The sequence below is a fragment of the Mobula birostris genome, chromosome 23 (genome assembly GCF_030028105.1).
Source record: "Mobula birostris isolate sMobBir1 chromosome 23, sMobBir1.hap1, whole genome shotgun sequence".
NCBI classification, from domain to species: Eukaryota; Metazoa; Chordata; class Chondrichthyes; order Myliobatiformes; family Myliobatidae; genus Mobula; species Mobula birostris.
The window spans coordinates 57,455,000-57,471,250 of NC_092392.1; the positions used below are offsets into that span (position 1 = coordinate 57,455,000).

The 16,251-nt window shown below is 48.2% G+C and overlaps 1 protein-coding gene across 1 annotated transcript in view; it reads right to left on the minus strand.

The window, feature by feature from the left end:
- The window catches only part of itpr2 (inositol 1,4,5-trisphosphate receptor, type 2), a 306,596-nt gene that overhangs the window by 68,604 nt on the left and 221,741 nt on the right, over positions 1-16,251 (minus strand). The window contains exon 38 of the mRNA XM_072241562.1: positions 3,633-3,768. Within this exon, the coding sequence (XP_072097663.1) occupies positions 3,633-3,768 (136 nt within the window). The remainder of the gene's footprint in view (positions 1-3,632; positions 3,769-16,251) is intronic.

The following is a 16,251-nucleotide window of genomic DNA, read 5'->3' on the forward strand; positions in this document are numbered from 1 at the left end:
AGAGCAAATATCTACCTTACTAGAGGAACACATATGAAATGCTGGAAGATCCCGGCAGGACAGGCAACGTCTATGGAAGGGAATAAAAAGCCGGCATTTCAGGTCAAGACCCTTATCAGGGCTGGAAAAAATGGGAAAGAAGACAAAATAAGAAGGGGGGAAGGAACACAAGTTGGCAGGTGATAGGCAAGACCAGGTGAAGTGGAAAGTGAGTGGGTGGGGGATGGAGGATGAAGGATGAAATAAGAAGCTGGGAGATGATAGGTGGAAGAGGTAGAGAGTTAAAGAGAAGGGACGTGATAGGAGAGGAGAGCGGACCATGAGGGAAAGGGAAAGAGAAGGGGCACCAGAGGGAGCAGATGGGCAGGTGAGGGGAAGATAAGAGGTATTGATGTTACTATTACATATTTTCCAACTCCATTCTCTAAATACCACCCTCATCCCCAGTCACTTGCTCCTAGCACATTTGGGCAGAAATTCATGAACCTATTCTGATCTCTCAAATCTAAACACTGGGTGTTGTCCATGTGAGGTAGTTTCGTTTCTGATCTAGAAAGTCCTGGATTCATGCTCACTCTGGTCAATTATGCACATAACTAGAACATAAGAAGCAGAAACAAAACCAGGCCATTCAGCCTCTCAAGCCTGCTCTGTCTTTCAGTAACATCATGGCTGACCTGATTTCTACCTTAATTCCTTCCTGTCTGATCCCTATAACTTTTAGGATCTTTATGGGCTAAAAATACATCTGCTTCGCCTTGGTCAAGTATCTACTGCTCTTTGGGGTAATGAATCCAAGCATCTCTGGCCTTCTGAAACAAGAATTCCCTTACTTCAGGCTTAAACAGTCAATCTCTTATCCCACCCTTGTTCTATCTTTCTCCAACAGGGGAAATATTCTCTTGGAAGCCACCTTGTCAAGCCCTTTCGAAACATACGGGTCTCAATAAGATCATCTCTTTTTTTCTTCTAAACTCTGATGAAGTTTGGTCCTATTTATTCAACTGTTCCTTGTAATATCTTTGCCCAGGAAACGCTTCTGTGAACTTCCCTTGCACTATCTCTACAAGATAAGTTTATCCTTTCTTAAATGAACCGATTAAAAGTTGTGTAACTATTCCAGGTCTGTGCTGCTGGAGCAATAGTGCTCAGCAAAATTTTACAGGTCTGCAGTTACAGTTGTTGTAATGGATGGTTATTTGAGTTACTGTCAGCTTGAAACAGTCTGGCCATTCTCCCCTGACCTTTCTCAAGGCATTTTTGCCCACAGAACTGCAACTCACTGGATGTTTTCTCTTGTTTTCACACCACTCTTTGTAAACTCTACAGACTGTTGTGTATGAAAGCCCTAGGAGATCAGCAGTTTTGGAGATACTCAAACCACCCTGTCTGGCACCAACGTGGTCAAATTCACTGAGGTCACATTTCTTCCCCTCTCTGATGCTTGGTCTGAACAACAACTGAACCTCTTGACCACGTCTGCATGCTTTTATGCATTGAGTTGCTGCCACGTGATTAGCTGATTATATTTATGAGGCTCTCTGTCGGTCAGGCTCGAACATGGATGTTCTGTCTCTGCTGTCTAAGTGATACGCAGGTCAGGGCAGTATGATATGGAGAGCAAGCTGTTGTCCTTGCAGCAGGCTCCTCCTCGCCATGCAGCTGATGAAACCAAAGGGACGGCAGAGACTGATACAGTTCGCACTAGCACCATTGCAGGAGTTGCCGGTCAGTGTCGAACTCGATGTAGGACTGCCTTACGGATTCTAGCTCTGTCATTTTCCTTGGGGTTTACTCCCAAAGCCTTCCCCATGAGTGGGTGTAGTCGCAAGACAGCAGAGGTTTAAACTCAGAGTTTTTCTTCTCCTAGATGAGCTGCCATACACAGCTGACAAGCCCCACCTGCTCAAGCCGACTGGTTTTAAGGCATCAATAACCCACCTTTGCCCCTTCTCCTGTCAGTAGAAACAGTTTCACTGGGCTCAGTAGCTTAGTTACATGTGAGGGCCAGGAGCTGGATTTGGTTGTCAGAGGATATCTGAGATAGACGCCATTGGGAGCATTTAATAGGTAGTGGGAGCTTATCCCCACTTCCACCCCCAGGGGTGGATGTGTGTGTGTGTGTGTGTGTGTGTGTGTGTGTGTGTGTGTGTGTGTGTGTATGTATGTATGTATGTGTGATTGTGTGATTCTGTGTGTGTGTGTGTGTATGTATGTGTGATTGTGTGTGTGTGTGTGTGTGTGTGTGTATGTATGTGTGATTGTGTGTGTGTGTGTGTGTATGTGTATGTATGTGTGATTGTGTGTGTGTGTGTGTATGTGTGATTGTGTGTGTGTGTATGTGTGATTGTGTGTGTGTGTGTATGTATGTGTATGTATGTGTGATTGTGTGTGTGTGTGTGTGTGTGTGTGTGTGTGTGTGTGTGACTCTTCATCTCATGTTCTCGATATTTATTTGTTATGCATTTATTATTATTATTGTTTTCTTTCTTTTTGTATCTATACAGCTTGTTGTTTTTTACACGTTGGTTGTCCGCCCTGTTGGTGTGGTCTTCCATAGATTCTATTACGGTTATTGGATTTTTTTGAGTATGCCCGCAAGAAAATCAATCTCAGGGTTTTATCTGATGATGTATATGTACTTTGATATTATATTTACTTTGAACAGACGCAGAGTCATAAGCCAGCAGTGGATGACGTATGTGTGGAACTAGGTACATGCGCCTCTAGCTAACTTCAACTGAGATCAAGCATCAAGGCCAGTTCGTCATTCACTGTTGAGCCCACCTGACTGATCAGTTCCCTTCCCTGATATCGGTCCCACGGTTTAGACTGGTGTACCGTTGTGAGACGGTGCGGCTGCTACCATCGTACCACTTATATTTAAGTGGTAATGAGCTGTCCAGTAGTGTGCGGATGGAGACACAAGGGGCTGCAGAGTCTAGAATCTGGAGCAACACACAAATGTCAGAGGGACACATGTCATGATGTGTCAGCGAAACCAAGCGCTGACTCAGCGCCCATCCTGTGGGACACTGCGCACTGTCGCAATGGCCATCTTGTGCTCCCGGTGGCATGTCAATTCAGTCCCTCTCCACACTCCCACCCCGTCCTCCACCTTCTCCAGTGAAGTCAAATGCAAACTAGCTGAACAACACCTCCTGTTCTACAGCCCCATGGAATGGACATTGAATTTCCCAGTTACAGGTAAGCCAGTCCCATCAGTTCTCCCTCTGTTCCCCACCCTCATTATCCCTCCCCTTCCTGGCCTTCCCTTCACCTCCCAGCCTCTATCTCTAACCTCCCCATTCCATCCGCAAATCTGCTCTATCTGCCTAATGTTTTCCCTTGCCTGCCTTCACCTGCCACCCTGTCTCAACACTCCTGCCTCTCTCACCTGGCCGCTATTTGTTTGCACATATTGCTCACTCCTCCCGTCTCCTCTCATCACCCGGCCCTAATACAAGATTCCGACCTGAAGCAATTGGCCCCCGATGCTGCCTGTCCTGCTGAGTTCTTCCAGCAATTTATAATTTTGCTCTGCAATCCAGCATCTGCAGTTTCTCAGTCCTGTCTGTTGCTTGTACCGAGTCCAGATTGGCAGTTGATGTAACGACCAGCCATGGGTTTACCTCCGACTTGTCCCGCCTTGGAGAAGTTCCCAGCGGTCAGTGGAGCATTAACGCCACTGCTGTGTCCGTCCCCTCTGTAGATGCTACGGTGGTTCCCAAAGTAACGGAGCAGAAGAATCTTCCTCAAAACGGTGCCCTTCAAAACAATCAGATTAAAGAGAGCTTGTTAAATGTAGTAGCTTAGAAAAGAAACCTGCAACTTGATATCTGGCAGGAAGTAGAATAAGATGGCACAGAATGAAAGGAAAAAAAACCGTTTCCCAATTCCAACTTTCCTCTGTTACAACACTGTAATACTTGTTAATGTGAATGCAATCACACTAACGAGGGCTCCACTCACAGACATCACAAGAGAGTCTGCAAATTCTGGAAATCCAGAGCATCACACACCAAGCTCAGCAGGTCAGTAATAGGAAGGTTGTGGAGAGAGTGGACAGGGGACAGAAGAGGTTTACCAGGATATTGCTTGGAATAGGTAGCATGTGCTAATGGGACAAATCTGAGTTGTCTTCTCTTGAGCAGCAGAGGCAAGGGTTGATAAAGCTTTAGAGTCAGATAACTACAGCACAGAAACAGGCCCTTCAGCCCATCTAGTCCATGCTGACCTGAATTTCTGCCTAGACCCAACCACCTGCCCCCAGACCATTGCCCTCCATAGCTGTCTCATCCATGCAATTATGCAAACTTCTCTTAAATGTTACAAATGAACCCACATCCACCACTTCCAGTGGCAGCTCGTTCCACTCTTTCACTTCTCTCTGAGTGAAGATGCTTCCCCCTCAGATTCCCCTTGAATATTCCACCTTTCCCTCTCATCTTATGACCTCAAGTTCGAGTCCCACCCAATCTCAGGGGAAAAAGCCTGCATGCATTCACCCTATCTATCTCCTTCGTAGTTTTGTATCTCCCCTCATCCCCCACTGTTCCAGGGGATAATATCCTAACCTATTCAACCTTTCCCTAACAAGTTCCAGCAACATCCCTGTAAACTTTCTCTGAACTCTTTCAAATTTATCGATATCCTTCCTGTAGGTGGGTGACTAGAACTGCACACAATATGAGAGGGATTGATATAGTGGACGGTCGGTTTCCTTTCCCCGGGGTCAAAACATTTAATACTGGATGGCATCCGTTAGTCTCGCAAGACCATGGATCTGCGCCTGGAAAGTCTTGCTTCAGTCTCTCCAGGGCGCAGGCCTGGGCAAGGTTGTATGGAAGACCGGCAGTTGCCCATGCGGCAAGCCTCCTCTCTCCACGACACCGATGTTGCCCAAGGGAAGGTCATTAGGACCTATACAGCTTGGCACCGGTGTCGTCACAGGGGTTACCAGAACGAGGTTGAAAGCAACGTCGGACTGTCTTAGGGAATCCAGCTCCGGATCTGTCCTCAGGGTTTACTCCCGAAGCCTTTCCCAAGAGTGAGTATGGCCGCAAGGCAGCGGAGGTTTGAAATCAGAGTTTTCCCTCTCTTAGATGGACTGCCTTCCCAGGCTGACGAGCTCCATCTACCTGAATTTAATACTGAAGGACATGCATATAAGGTGAGGAGGAGGAAGTTCAAAGGAAATGCGTGGGCCAAGTTTCTTTTTGCACAGAGGGTGCTGGGTGACTGGGTAGTGTGGAGGTAGATAAAACGGAGATTTAAGAGGCTCTTAGATAAGCAGGTGAATGTGAAGAGAATGGAGGGATACAGATATTGTGCAGGCTGAAGGAACTAGGTGTCATTAGTTTAATTAATTCATAACATCATCTTCCTGTGCTGTCCTGTTCAAAGTTTAGATATTATCCAAAGCAAGTGTGTCACCTGTACAACCTTGACCTCTACGCTATCACAATTACTCATTTTGTCCTCCCCACCCCCTCCTCTCTCTGCAACTTCAAACATGCCTGTCTTACCCATTTCCCATTTTGATGAAGGGTACTTGACTTATAATGTTAATTCAGTTTCTGTCTCCACAGAAGCTGCCTAACTTGTAGGACATTCTGGCAATATCATAGACAGCAGTTGCTGGGATCTGGAGCAACAAACAATATGCTGGAAGAACTCAGCAGATCGAACAGCATCTTAAGGGGAGAGAGGAAATGGTAATATTTCAGGTCCAAACCCTGCATTATTGGTCCTAATGCAGAGTTTTAACCCAAAACATTGACAATTCCATTCCCCTCACAGATGCAACTCGATCTGCTGAGTTCCTCCAGCAGTGTGCTTGCTGTTAATCAAACAATCTTGTTTTACAAAGACCTGTGGTGATTGCCCCTTGAGAGTCACCCTGACCCTTCAGAGCCGTAGATGATAATCACAAGAGCCACTCGATCACCAGTGCCCTATCCACGAGCTGAACAGAAACTAATTCCTCAGGTCAGGAGTTCTAGAACATCAGAAAAGATCATACAAGCTATCTGGGAATATGGATCAAGAAGTACCCCCTCCATAGAGGTAATAATGAGAAGGGGGCATGAAAGGGATAGATAAGATAAAGGCAGGAAAGTTGTCTTCACTGGTAAGTGAGACTAAAATTAGGGGACATAGCCTCAAGATTCAGGGGAGTAGATTTAGGACGGAGATGAGGAGGAACTGCTTTTCCCAGAGAGTGGTAAATCTGTGGAATTCTCTGCCCAATGAAGTAGTGGAGGCTATGTCAGTAAACATATTTAAGACAAGGTTGGCTAGATTTTTCCATAGCTGGGGAATTAAGTGTTATTGGGAAAAGGCAGGTAGGTGGAGTTGAGTCCATAGCCAGATCAACCACAATCTTACTGAATGGAGGAGCAGACTCAACTACTCCTGCTCCCATTTCTTATGTTCTTATGTAGGGCACCTTCTGGATGGTGCAGATCCTAAAAGCTGGATGCTGCCTTCTTGAGGCAGCACCTTTTGAAGATTCCTTTTGAGGCAAGTGCTGAGCTTTGCCTGGGGTCCTTGTAGCCACCAAATCATCCTATCCACTGGATGATATATTGCGGGGCAATAATCTGTAGTCTGACCTGTTGCAACAAACAAGCCCATTCTGATGAAGGATCATTGAGCAGACGCTGTTTCTCTCTCTGCATTTCCTGAGCATTCCCCTCATCACTGCTTACATCAAAACCAAAACTAACTCATGAAGGATTTTGAAATAAAGTCATGGTTAAATGTTCCCTGTGTTATCAGTATTGGAAAGCTGTGGCAACACATGATGACAATGGTCATATTCAATAACTGTTCAGTAGCTTGACCAGAGACTTGGATTATCTTTGAACTACATGGCCCACTTCTTCAACAAATACTAGAGCACATCTTGTTTCCTGATTTGGACTTTTTCCAAATAGCCCACACTTCAATGTCCAGCAAAATATTATTTTGTCATATTTCCTTGTAATATAGAGGAGGCTGCTGAGTCCATGGAGTCTATCCCATTTCTTTGAGCATTCCAGTCAGAACCATCCCTCCACTTATTTCCCTGTGACCTATTTACACCCACATGCCGATCACCTCCCCTGATTCTCCTCCACTAGCAGCACTTGAAAGTAGACAACTAAATTACCAATGGCAACTCCATCTGTTGAGTACTCAAGAGAGAAAACCTGGATTTTATTTTGTCTGCGGGTTTTCAAGCATCTTACACTCAGCGTGGTGAAGTGAAATACAAGAAGGTAAAGTATCTACTCTGATTGCAAGTCAATTACTATGCAGGATTATTTCGAGTGCAAACTGGGAACACTTTACGTATTCCTATTGCCTCAGCAGTAACATGCATCATGTAGAAATCTTTGCGAATCAGCAAGCCAAATAGATGCTTGTATATTTTTTTTTGGATTGGATTGCTTTATTATTGTCATGTGTACAGAGAGACACTGGAAAATGCTGTGTGCTAACCAGACAGATTACTATTAAGGCAGCACATTGGCGTAGTGCTTAGCACGATTGCTTTACAACGGCAGCAGTCACTGATTGGGGTTTGATTCCTGCTGCTGTCTGCACTTTCTTCCCATGAATGCGTGAATTTTCTCCAAGTGCTCTGGTTTCCTCCCACGTTCTAAAGACATACGGGTTAGGGTTAGTAAGTTGTGCGCAGGTTATGTTGGCACTGGAAGCAAGGCGAAATTTGTGAGCTGCCTCCAGCACAATCCTCAGACTGTGCTGGTCATTGACACAAAATGATGGATTTCACTGTATGTTTTGATGTTCTGTGACAAATATACAGTAGCTAATTTTTATGCACAATTGAGTATTGCAGCTACAGAGAAAGGGCAAATTAAGTGCAAGAGACATGACGAGGTAGATTGGGAGGTTGAGAATTTGCCTTTATCATATGAGACGCTCAATCACCAGTTTGACAACAGTGTCAAAGAGCCCACCCTGAACCTGGTGGTACTTGCCTTCAGCAGGCGTGTTTTCTGCCTGACAGAAGAGGGAAGAAGACAGAAGGGGCCCTTGATTATGTGTTTACTGGAAGTCTTTCAAATACATTTGGGGAACAATGATCTTATCCACTTGAGAAGTATTTTAGATATTGTTCTGGCTATGTATAGTAATCCACAAGCATATTACCAACAAGTAGTGTGATTGACTTGGAATTCAGGTAACAGTTTCTGAGTTTGCTTATTTAATGCTCAGTGGACCAACAGTATAAGATACCGTAAAATATGTGGTTCTACACAGCTGCTCCTGTTCAGCTACTTCTTTTTACAACTGTGCTTCCCTAGTAATTATTGTTTCTACTGGCAATCCGATGCATGAAAAATGAATTGAATTAGTTTCAGTGATACACAATTTCCAATCTTATCCAGGATAATGAGGCATTTTAGTTCCAATAAATGCATCTCCTGGTATGTGTGGATATTCATTACCTTTCTGCTAATTCACTCTTTGCTGTGGATGGCTTTATACACTGATGATATGGGAAGGCCAAAGAACAAAGGAAAATCTAACAGGGATAAAGAATCAGAAGCTCCACCTTGAATTTAGGGCAGTGGTATGCCTTAGACAGTATCTGTCAGGGGCATTAACTTGCTAAGGAAATTCTATTAAACTTGGTCCCTAATAAATTAGACTCAGACTTTGAAGTGATGAGAGAATACCTTTATTCATGAATAAGGGAAGAATGGTGCAATTGTCAAGTCTTCTGAAGATCAATATTCACAGCCTTTTTTATACATGCACACAGAAAGTCAACTAGATCTGTCAAAGTTGGAAAAACAGGTGTGGTGAAAAAGGCACAACAGAGCCTCTTTCACTCAGACGGTTGAGGAAGTTTGGTATGGGCTCCCAAGTCCTAAGAACTTTCTACAGAGGCACAATTGAGAGCATCCTGACCAGCTGCATCACTGCCTGCTATGGGAACTGTACTTCCCTTAATCGCAGGATTCTGCAGAGAGTGGTGTGGACAGCCCAGCGCATCTGTAGATGTGAACTTCCCATGATTCAGGACTTTTTTTTTATTAAGTGCAATCGTGAACAATAGCCAGATCAGAAGTGCTGATCAAGTCAACTAGTTCTCAAAGAGAACTCTGATAGGCCAACCAGATGGTTCACTGCTGCTCAGCGATAGAACATAAAAACTCATGTGTACAATTAAGAAATATTAAAGAATAGTAGACAAAGACAGGTGTGTAAAGAGGGCCCGAAGGATCATTGGGGACCCGAGTCACCCCAACCACAAACTGTTCCAGCTGATACCATCCAGGAAACAGTACCACAGCATAAAAGACAGGACCAACAGGCTCCGGAACAGCTTCTTCCACCAGGCCATCAGACTGATTAATTCATGCTGACACAACTGTATTTCTATGTTATATTGACTAACCTGTTGTACATACTATTTATTAAAAATTACTCTAAATTGCACATTGCATATTTAGTCGGAGACGTTGTAGCGGTGTGCTACACACAGCACTAGAATAACCACACGGAGTCGGTGAGTTAGAGTTGCGATGAAAGAGATTTATTGAAACTTCACGGCCTGCTTTTAAATCCTTCCCGTTCCCGCCCTCCCTGGGGTGGAATTGCTGTGGGGAATGCATATTCCCAGACCCTTTCCACGCACGGGAATTTCCCCCTGCTGGTGAAGATGGCCTGGCACCCTTTCTGGTGCCAGCCCTCTGCCTACGTGCGCTGTTGTGAGCTGGTTCGTGTGCGCTAGAAAGCAGGTCGCCACATAACCCCCCCCCCCCCCCCCCAGAACCGGCGATACCTCCCCCAATGTCCACAGTCTGGATCGGCCTCTGTTTGGGAGGTCTGCTTCTGCGCCGCGGTGCCTGAGCCCGGACCGGCTGCGCCAAGTCCACATGGGCCGGTTTGAGTCGGTCCACTGTGAAAACCTCCTCTCTCCCCCCAATATCCAGCACGAATGTGGACCTGTTGTTCCTGATCACCTTAAACAGCCCCTTGTAGGGCCGCTGTAGCGGTGCCCGGTGTCCGCCCCGTCGTACAAAAAGAAACTTGCAGTTCTGCAGGTCTTTGGGTACGCAGGTCGGGCTCTGTCCGTGCTGTGAAGTGGGTATGGGGGCCAGGTTACCGAGCCTCTCCCGTAGTCTGTCCAGGACTGCTGTGGGTTCTTCCTCTTGCCCCCTTGGGGCTGGTATGAACTCTCCTGCGACTACCAGAGGTGCGCCGTACACCAACTCGACCGACGAGGTGTGCAGATCCTCATTGGGCGCCATGCGGACCCAGGGAAGCTCGTCCACCCGGTTAGGCCCCTCCAGGCGGGCCATGAGAGCCGATTTCAGGTGACTGTGGAAACGCTCCACTAGTCTGTTCGACTGTGAGTGGTAGGCAGTTGTGTGGTGTAGCTGTGTTCCTAAAAGGCTGGCCATAGCCGACCACAGGCTGGAGGTGAACTGGGCGCCTCTGTCGGAGGTAATATGGGCCGGTACCCCGAAGTGCGATACCCAGGTTGCGATCAGTGCTTCAGTGCTCGGGCGCAGGATTCGGAGGTGGTGTCAGTGAGCGGGACTGCCTCTGGCCATCTGGTGAACCGGTCTATCATAGTTAGGAGGTACCGCGCTCCTCGTGACACTGGCAGGGGCCCCACGATATCCACATGGATGTGGTCAAACCTCCGGCGGGTGGGTTCGAACTGCTGCGGCGGAGCCTTAGTGTGCCGCTGCACCTTGGCCGTTTGGCACGGCATGCACGTTTTGACCCATTCACTGACCTGTTTACGAAGTCCATGCCACACGAACCTGTTGGAGACCAGCCGGACAGTTGTCCTGATGGAGGGGTGCGCTAAGTTGTGAATGGATTCGAAAACCCGCCGGCGTCAGGCTGCTGGGACGACGGGGCGGGGTTGGCCGGTAGCGACGTCACACAGTAGGGTCCTCTCACCTGGGCCTACGGGGAGGTCTTGGAGCTGCAAACCGGAGACTGCAGTCCTGTAACTGGGGATCTCAGCATCTGCCTGCTGTGCCTCTGCCAGTGCTGCATAGTCCACCCCCTGGGACAGGGCCTGTATGGTAGGTCTGGAAAGTGCGTCCGCCACGACGTTGTCCTTTCCAGAGACATGCCGAATGTCCGTCGTGTACTCGGAGATGTAGGACAGATGTCGCTGCTGGCGGGATGACCAGGGGTCGGATACCTTCGTGAACGCAAAGGTAAGCGGTTTGTGGTCCGTGAACGCGGTGAAGGGCCTACCTTCTAAGAAGTACCTGAAATGCCGGATTGCCAGGTATAGTGCCAATAGCTGCCGGTCGAAAGCACTGTATTTGAGTTCGGGTGGTCGTAGGTGTTTGCTGAAGACTGCCAGGGGTTGCCAGCGACCCTCGATGAGTTGCTCCAGCACTCCACCGACTACTGTGTTGGATGCGTCCACCATGAGGGCAGTAGGAACGTCCGTTCTGGGGTGCACTAGCATCGCGGCGTTTGCCAAGGCTTCTTTGGTTTTAACGAAAGCGGTTGCGGCCTCTTCGTCCCAGGTAATGTCCTTGCCCTTACCCGACATTAGAGTGAACGGGGGTGTATGGTTCGGGCTGCTGAGGGGAGGAAACGGTGGTAGAAATTCACCATACCCACGAATTCCTGCAGGCCTTTGATTGTGTTGGGTCGGGGGAAGTGGCAGACGGCGTCTACCTTGGCAAGCAGCGGGGTTGCCCCGTCTTTAGTAATCCTGTGGCCCAGGAAGTCGATGGTGTCGAGTCCGAACTGGCATTTGGCTGGGTTGATTGTAAGGCCGAATTCGCTCAGGCGGGAGTAGAGCTGGCGGAGGTTGGACAGATGCTCCTGCCGACTACTGCTGGCTATGAGGATGTCGTCCAAATAGATGAATGCAAAGTCCAGGTCGCGTCCCACCGCGTCCATTAGCCGCTGGAAAGTCTGTGCAGCATTCTTTAGACCAAACGGCATTCGGAGGAATTCGAAAAGTCCGAACGGGGTGATAAGTGCTGTTTTGGGGATGTCGTCCGGACGTACAGGGATTTGCTGGTATCCCCGGACGAGGTCTACCTTGGAAAAGATCCTTGCGCCGTGTAGGTTTGCTGCAAAGTCTTGAATGTGCGGCACAGGGTAGCGGTCTGGCGTTGTAGCCTCGTTCAGTCTGCGGTAGTCACCGCATGGTCTCCAGCCCCCCGTTGCCTTGGGCACCATGTGCAGGGGGGAGGCCCGTGGGCTGTCGGACTGTCGCATGATCCCCAATTCCTCCATCTTCTTGAACTCCTCCTTCGCCAGTAGGAGCTTGTCCAGGGGAAGCCTTCGAGCATGGGCGTGGAGGGGTGGTCCCTGGGTCAGGATGTGGTGCTGTACTCCGTGTCTGGGCATGGCTGCCGTGAACTGTGGTGTCAGTACTGATGGGAAATCCGCCAGGACCCTGGTGAATTCATCGTTGGACAGTGTGATGGAGTCCAGGTGTGGGGCTGGCAACTTTGCTTCACCCAGGGAGAACGTTTGAAAAGTCTTGGCGTGGACTAGTCACTTCCCTTGCAGGTCGACCAGCAGGCTGTGGGCCCGCAGAAAATCCGCCCCCAGGAGTGGTTGGGCCACGGCGGCCAGTGTGAAGTCCCACATGAACCGGCTGGAGCTGAACTGTAGCCACACCGTGCGGGTGCCATTGGTCCGTGTTGTGCTGCCACTTGCGGCCCTCAGGGTGGGTCCCGGTCCTCTGTTGTGGGTGTCGTAACTCGTTGGAGGTAAAACACTGATCTCTGCTTCAGTGTCGACCAAAAAGCGGCGTCCCGACTGCTTGTCCCAGACGTACAGGAGGCTGTCCTGATGGCCAGCCGCCGTAGCGATCGGCGGCGGCTGGGCCTTGGCGTTTGCCGGGAATTTGCAGGGTGGTCTACAGCGGTGGGCCTCTGTGCCCCACTGCTGGTGGTAGAGGCACCATTGTTCATTGGGCTCTGCTGCCGGGCCTGGTCTGGTCTGCCGTTGGGCACACGGCTTGGTGATCTGTGCGACGGACGCCTCTCTCTCCTTCTTGGCATTCCACAGCACATCTGCTCGGGCTGCCACCTCCCGGGGGTCGCTGAAATCTGCATCGGACGGCAGCGGGCATATGTCCTCGGGCAGTTGCTCTAGGAACGCCTGCTCAAACATGAGGCAGGGTTTGGGACCTTCAGCCAGGGCCAGCATTTCGTTCATTAATGCTGACGGCAGCCTGTCTCCCAAACCATCCAGGTGCGGTAAGCAGGTAGCTGGTTCGCACCATGAGAGTCCAAAAGTCCTTATGAGCAGGGCTTTGACTGCTGTGTATTTGCCGTTCTCCAGAGGCAACTGTATAAACTCCTCAACTTGTGCAGCAGTCTGTTGGTCAAGAGAGCTCAGCACGTAGTAGTAACAAGTGGAATCCGAGGTAATCTGCCGAATGCGGAATTGTGCTTCTGCCTGTTCCAACCGCAGATGGGGTTTCCGCGGCCAAAAGCTTGGCAGTTGTAACGAAACTGCGTGAACAGATGCGGCGTTGGTCATCTCTGGCCCAAATATCGTTTGGGCTGTCAGGGTCACCAAAGGTAGCGGTGTGCTACACACAGCGCTAGAATAACCACACGGAGTCGGTGAGTTAGAGTTGTGATGAAAGAGATTTATTCAAACTTCGCGGCCCGCTTTTAAAGCCTTCCCATTCCCGCCCTCCCTGCGGCGGGATTGCTGTGGGGAATGCATATTCCCAGACCCTTTCCGTGCGCGAGATTTTCCCCCTGCTGGTGAAGATGGTCTGGCGCCCTTTCTGGTGCCGGCCCTCTGCCTGCGCGTGCTGTTGTGAGCCGGTTCGTGTGCGCTAGAAAGTGGGTCGCCACAACGTAACATAAAGATTTTTACTTCTCATGTATATGAAGGATGTAAATAATAAAGTCAATTCAATCAAATTCTTATGAATTCTCAAAAAAAGTCAGAAACAGTCCCTTTTCTGCCCACAACACACAGAGACAGGTTGTTCAAACGTCCTTGAAACTAAGATAGATTATTGCCAGCACGCTGAGAACCCAGGCCCAATGGTGAGCCTTTATTTATGATATATAGAAGGTTCATTAAATCCTTAGATCTAATAAGTCACTAAAGTACAAAAGTATAATTTGTTTTATACGTTAGTACCTGACAGGTGAAGGGAAACCAGACACACTGTCTAATTGTCGGAAACTTGACAACCCACAGGGTCCTCCCTACAATCTATAACCTTCACAAACAAAATGCTGGAAGTTCTCAGCAGGCCAGGCTGCTCGCATTTCCGGCATCTGCAGATTTTCTCTTGTTTCTGAATCTATGACCTTCACTGTCTCCATCTTGTTTATGCACCAAGGCCAGCATTAGGCATATTAGTAATTAGGGGAAGGTACAAGGGTGCTAACAACTCACCATTTTTCTTCCATGGTATCCCACTGAACAACTAGCACACCTCCCTCCTTCTCTGTACACAGGTAACTGATCAAATACACCCTCTGGTTTTTCAGCTCAATGCTTTGACCCGGTCACTGCCTCTCTACTTGAAGAGTCCTATCAAGCCTGATGTTGCCAAAACCCCAAGCCAAGTGATGGCAGATGGAATGAGTACAGACGAGCATCTATACTAATGTCTGTAAGGGGTTGGCATGGACAAGATGGGCTGAAAGGGCTGTTTCTGTGCGGCATCAATCTACAACAACCCCCACCTTCCCCCCCCCCCACTTCCATTGGGAATCATTTCCGACAAAGAAAAGAAAATGAGCTTTATTTGTCACACGTACATTGAAACATCTGATGAAATGCAACGTTTGCATCATATCAGATCAGCGAAGGTTGTGTTGTCTGACTCACAAGTGTCGCCATGCTTCTGGCCCCAACACAACAGGCCACAGCTCACTAACCCCAACCGTACATCTTTGGAACGTGGGAGGAAACCGGAGCACGTGGAGGAAACCCACTTTGTCATGCGGAGAACATGCAAACACTTTACTGACAGTGATGGGGATCGTACCCTGATCTTACAGCTGAAATTGTACAGATTGTGCTTTCTTCTATGCTACAAACGGTATGCAGCAGCAGCCCAAGTCAATATTCTACAGAGGACATCGCAGGGCACATCTAACAATTTACAATGATTGCAGTTCCCTTTTCATGACACATACAACAGGTATGGAGCAGTGAGTTTTTATATACCACACCCACTCCCCGCCTCCCCATGACAAAAGGACGACAGGGTGGGAGGGGTGGAGTGATTATTCCCATCTGAAAAAATGTGCTTAACACCAGTTCTAGAATTAATATGCAGCAAAGACACATTTTATTTCACCCAGAGCACTCAAGTGATGACTGTGGTGAGGTGGAATGTGATTATACTTGCAGCTCCAGTTTACTTTGGAAATCGGATCTTTCAGTGCTCGTCTTTCACATGCAAACCACATGTAGGGGCGGTCTGCTCAGGTCACGTCATATTAACGATTCAGCTCCAGGTGAAATCATACACTGGGAGCAACACACACACAGTGCTGGGGGAGTTGTGAAGGTCAGGCAGCATCCATTGAGGGAGGTGAAAGATGGCACAGTAGTGCAGTGGTTAACGGTTGAGCCAGTGAATCAAGGTTCAATTCCTACCACTGTCTGTAAAGGAGTTTGCAGCTGTCCAGGAGAGGGTTGTTGGAGTCAGCGCCAGGGCAGTGTGGTGCGGCGCAGTGTCACTGCTGCCCTCCAGTGTTCAGTCAGCAGAAGACAGACTATTTTGAGATCAACTGCAGACTGCTGCAACGTTCATGGACTCGGGGACTTGGTCTATAATTGTTTTTCATGTGTGCTGTATTTTGCTGCTTTTTTTTATGTGCTACACGTGCCTTGTGCTATGTATGACTGCTGGTACAGTGTAGTGAGCCTTGGCCTTGGTGAAACTCTGTTTCATTCGTCTGTACTCATGGGTATTCATGTATGGTTGAATGACTATTACACTTGAACTTAAGCATTGTACATCAAAAATTTATGTTCTCAGATTGTTATGATAATCAACGATCCAGGGCTAAGGAGATGAGGACCCCAACTTCACCGGCCCAGCTAAACACTTTCAAATCTCTTACTAGCTCTTCCTTCAGTTAGTCCTGACGGAGGGTCTCGGCCCGAAACGTCGACTGTACCTCTTCCTAGAGATGCTGCCTGGCCTGCTGCGTTCACCAGCAACTTTTATGTGTGTTGCTTGAATTGTCAAACATGGCTTGACTTATGGAGAGTTTTCACAGAGAATGAAGGAAGCGT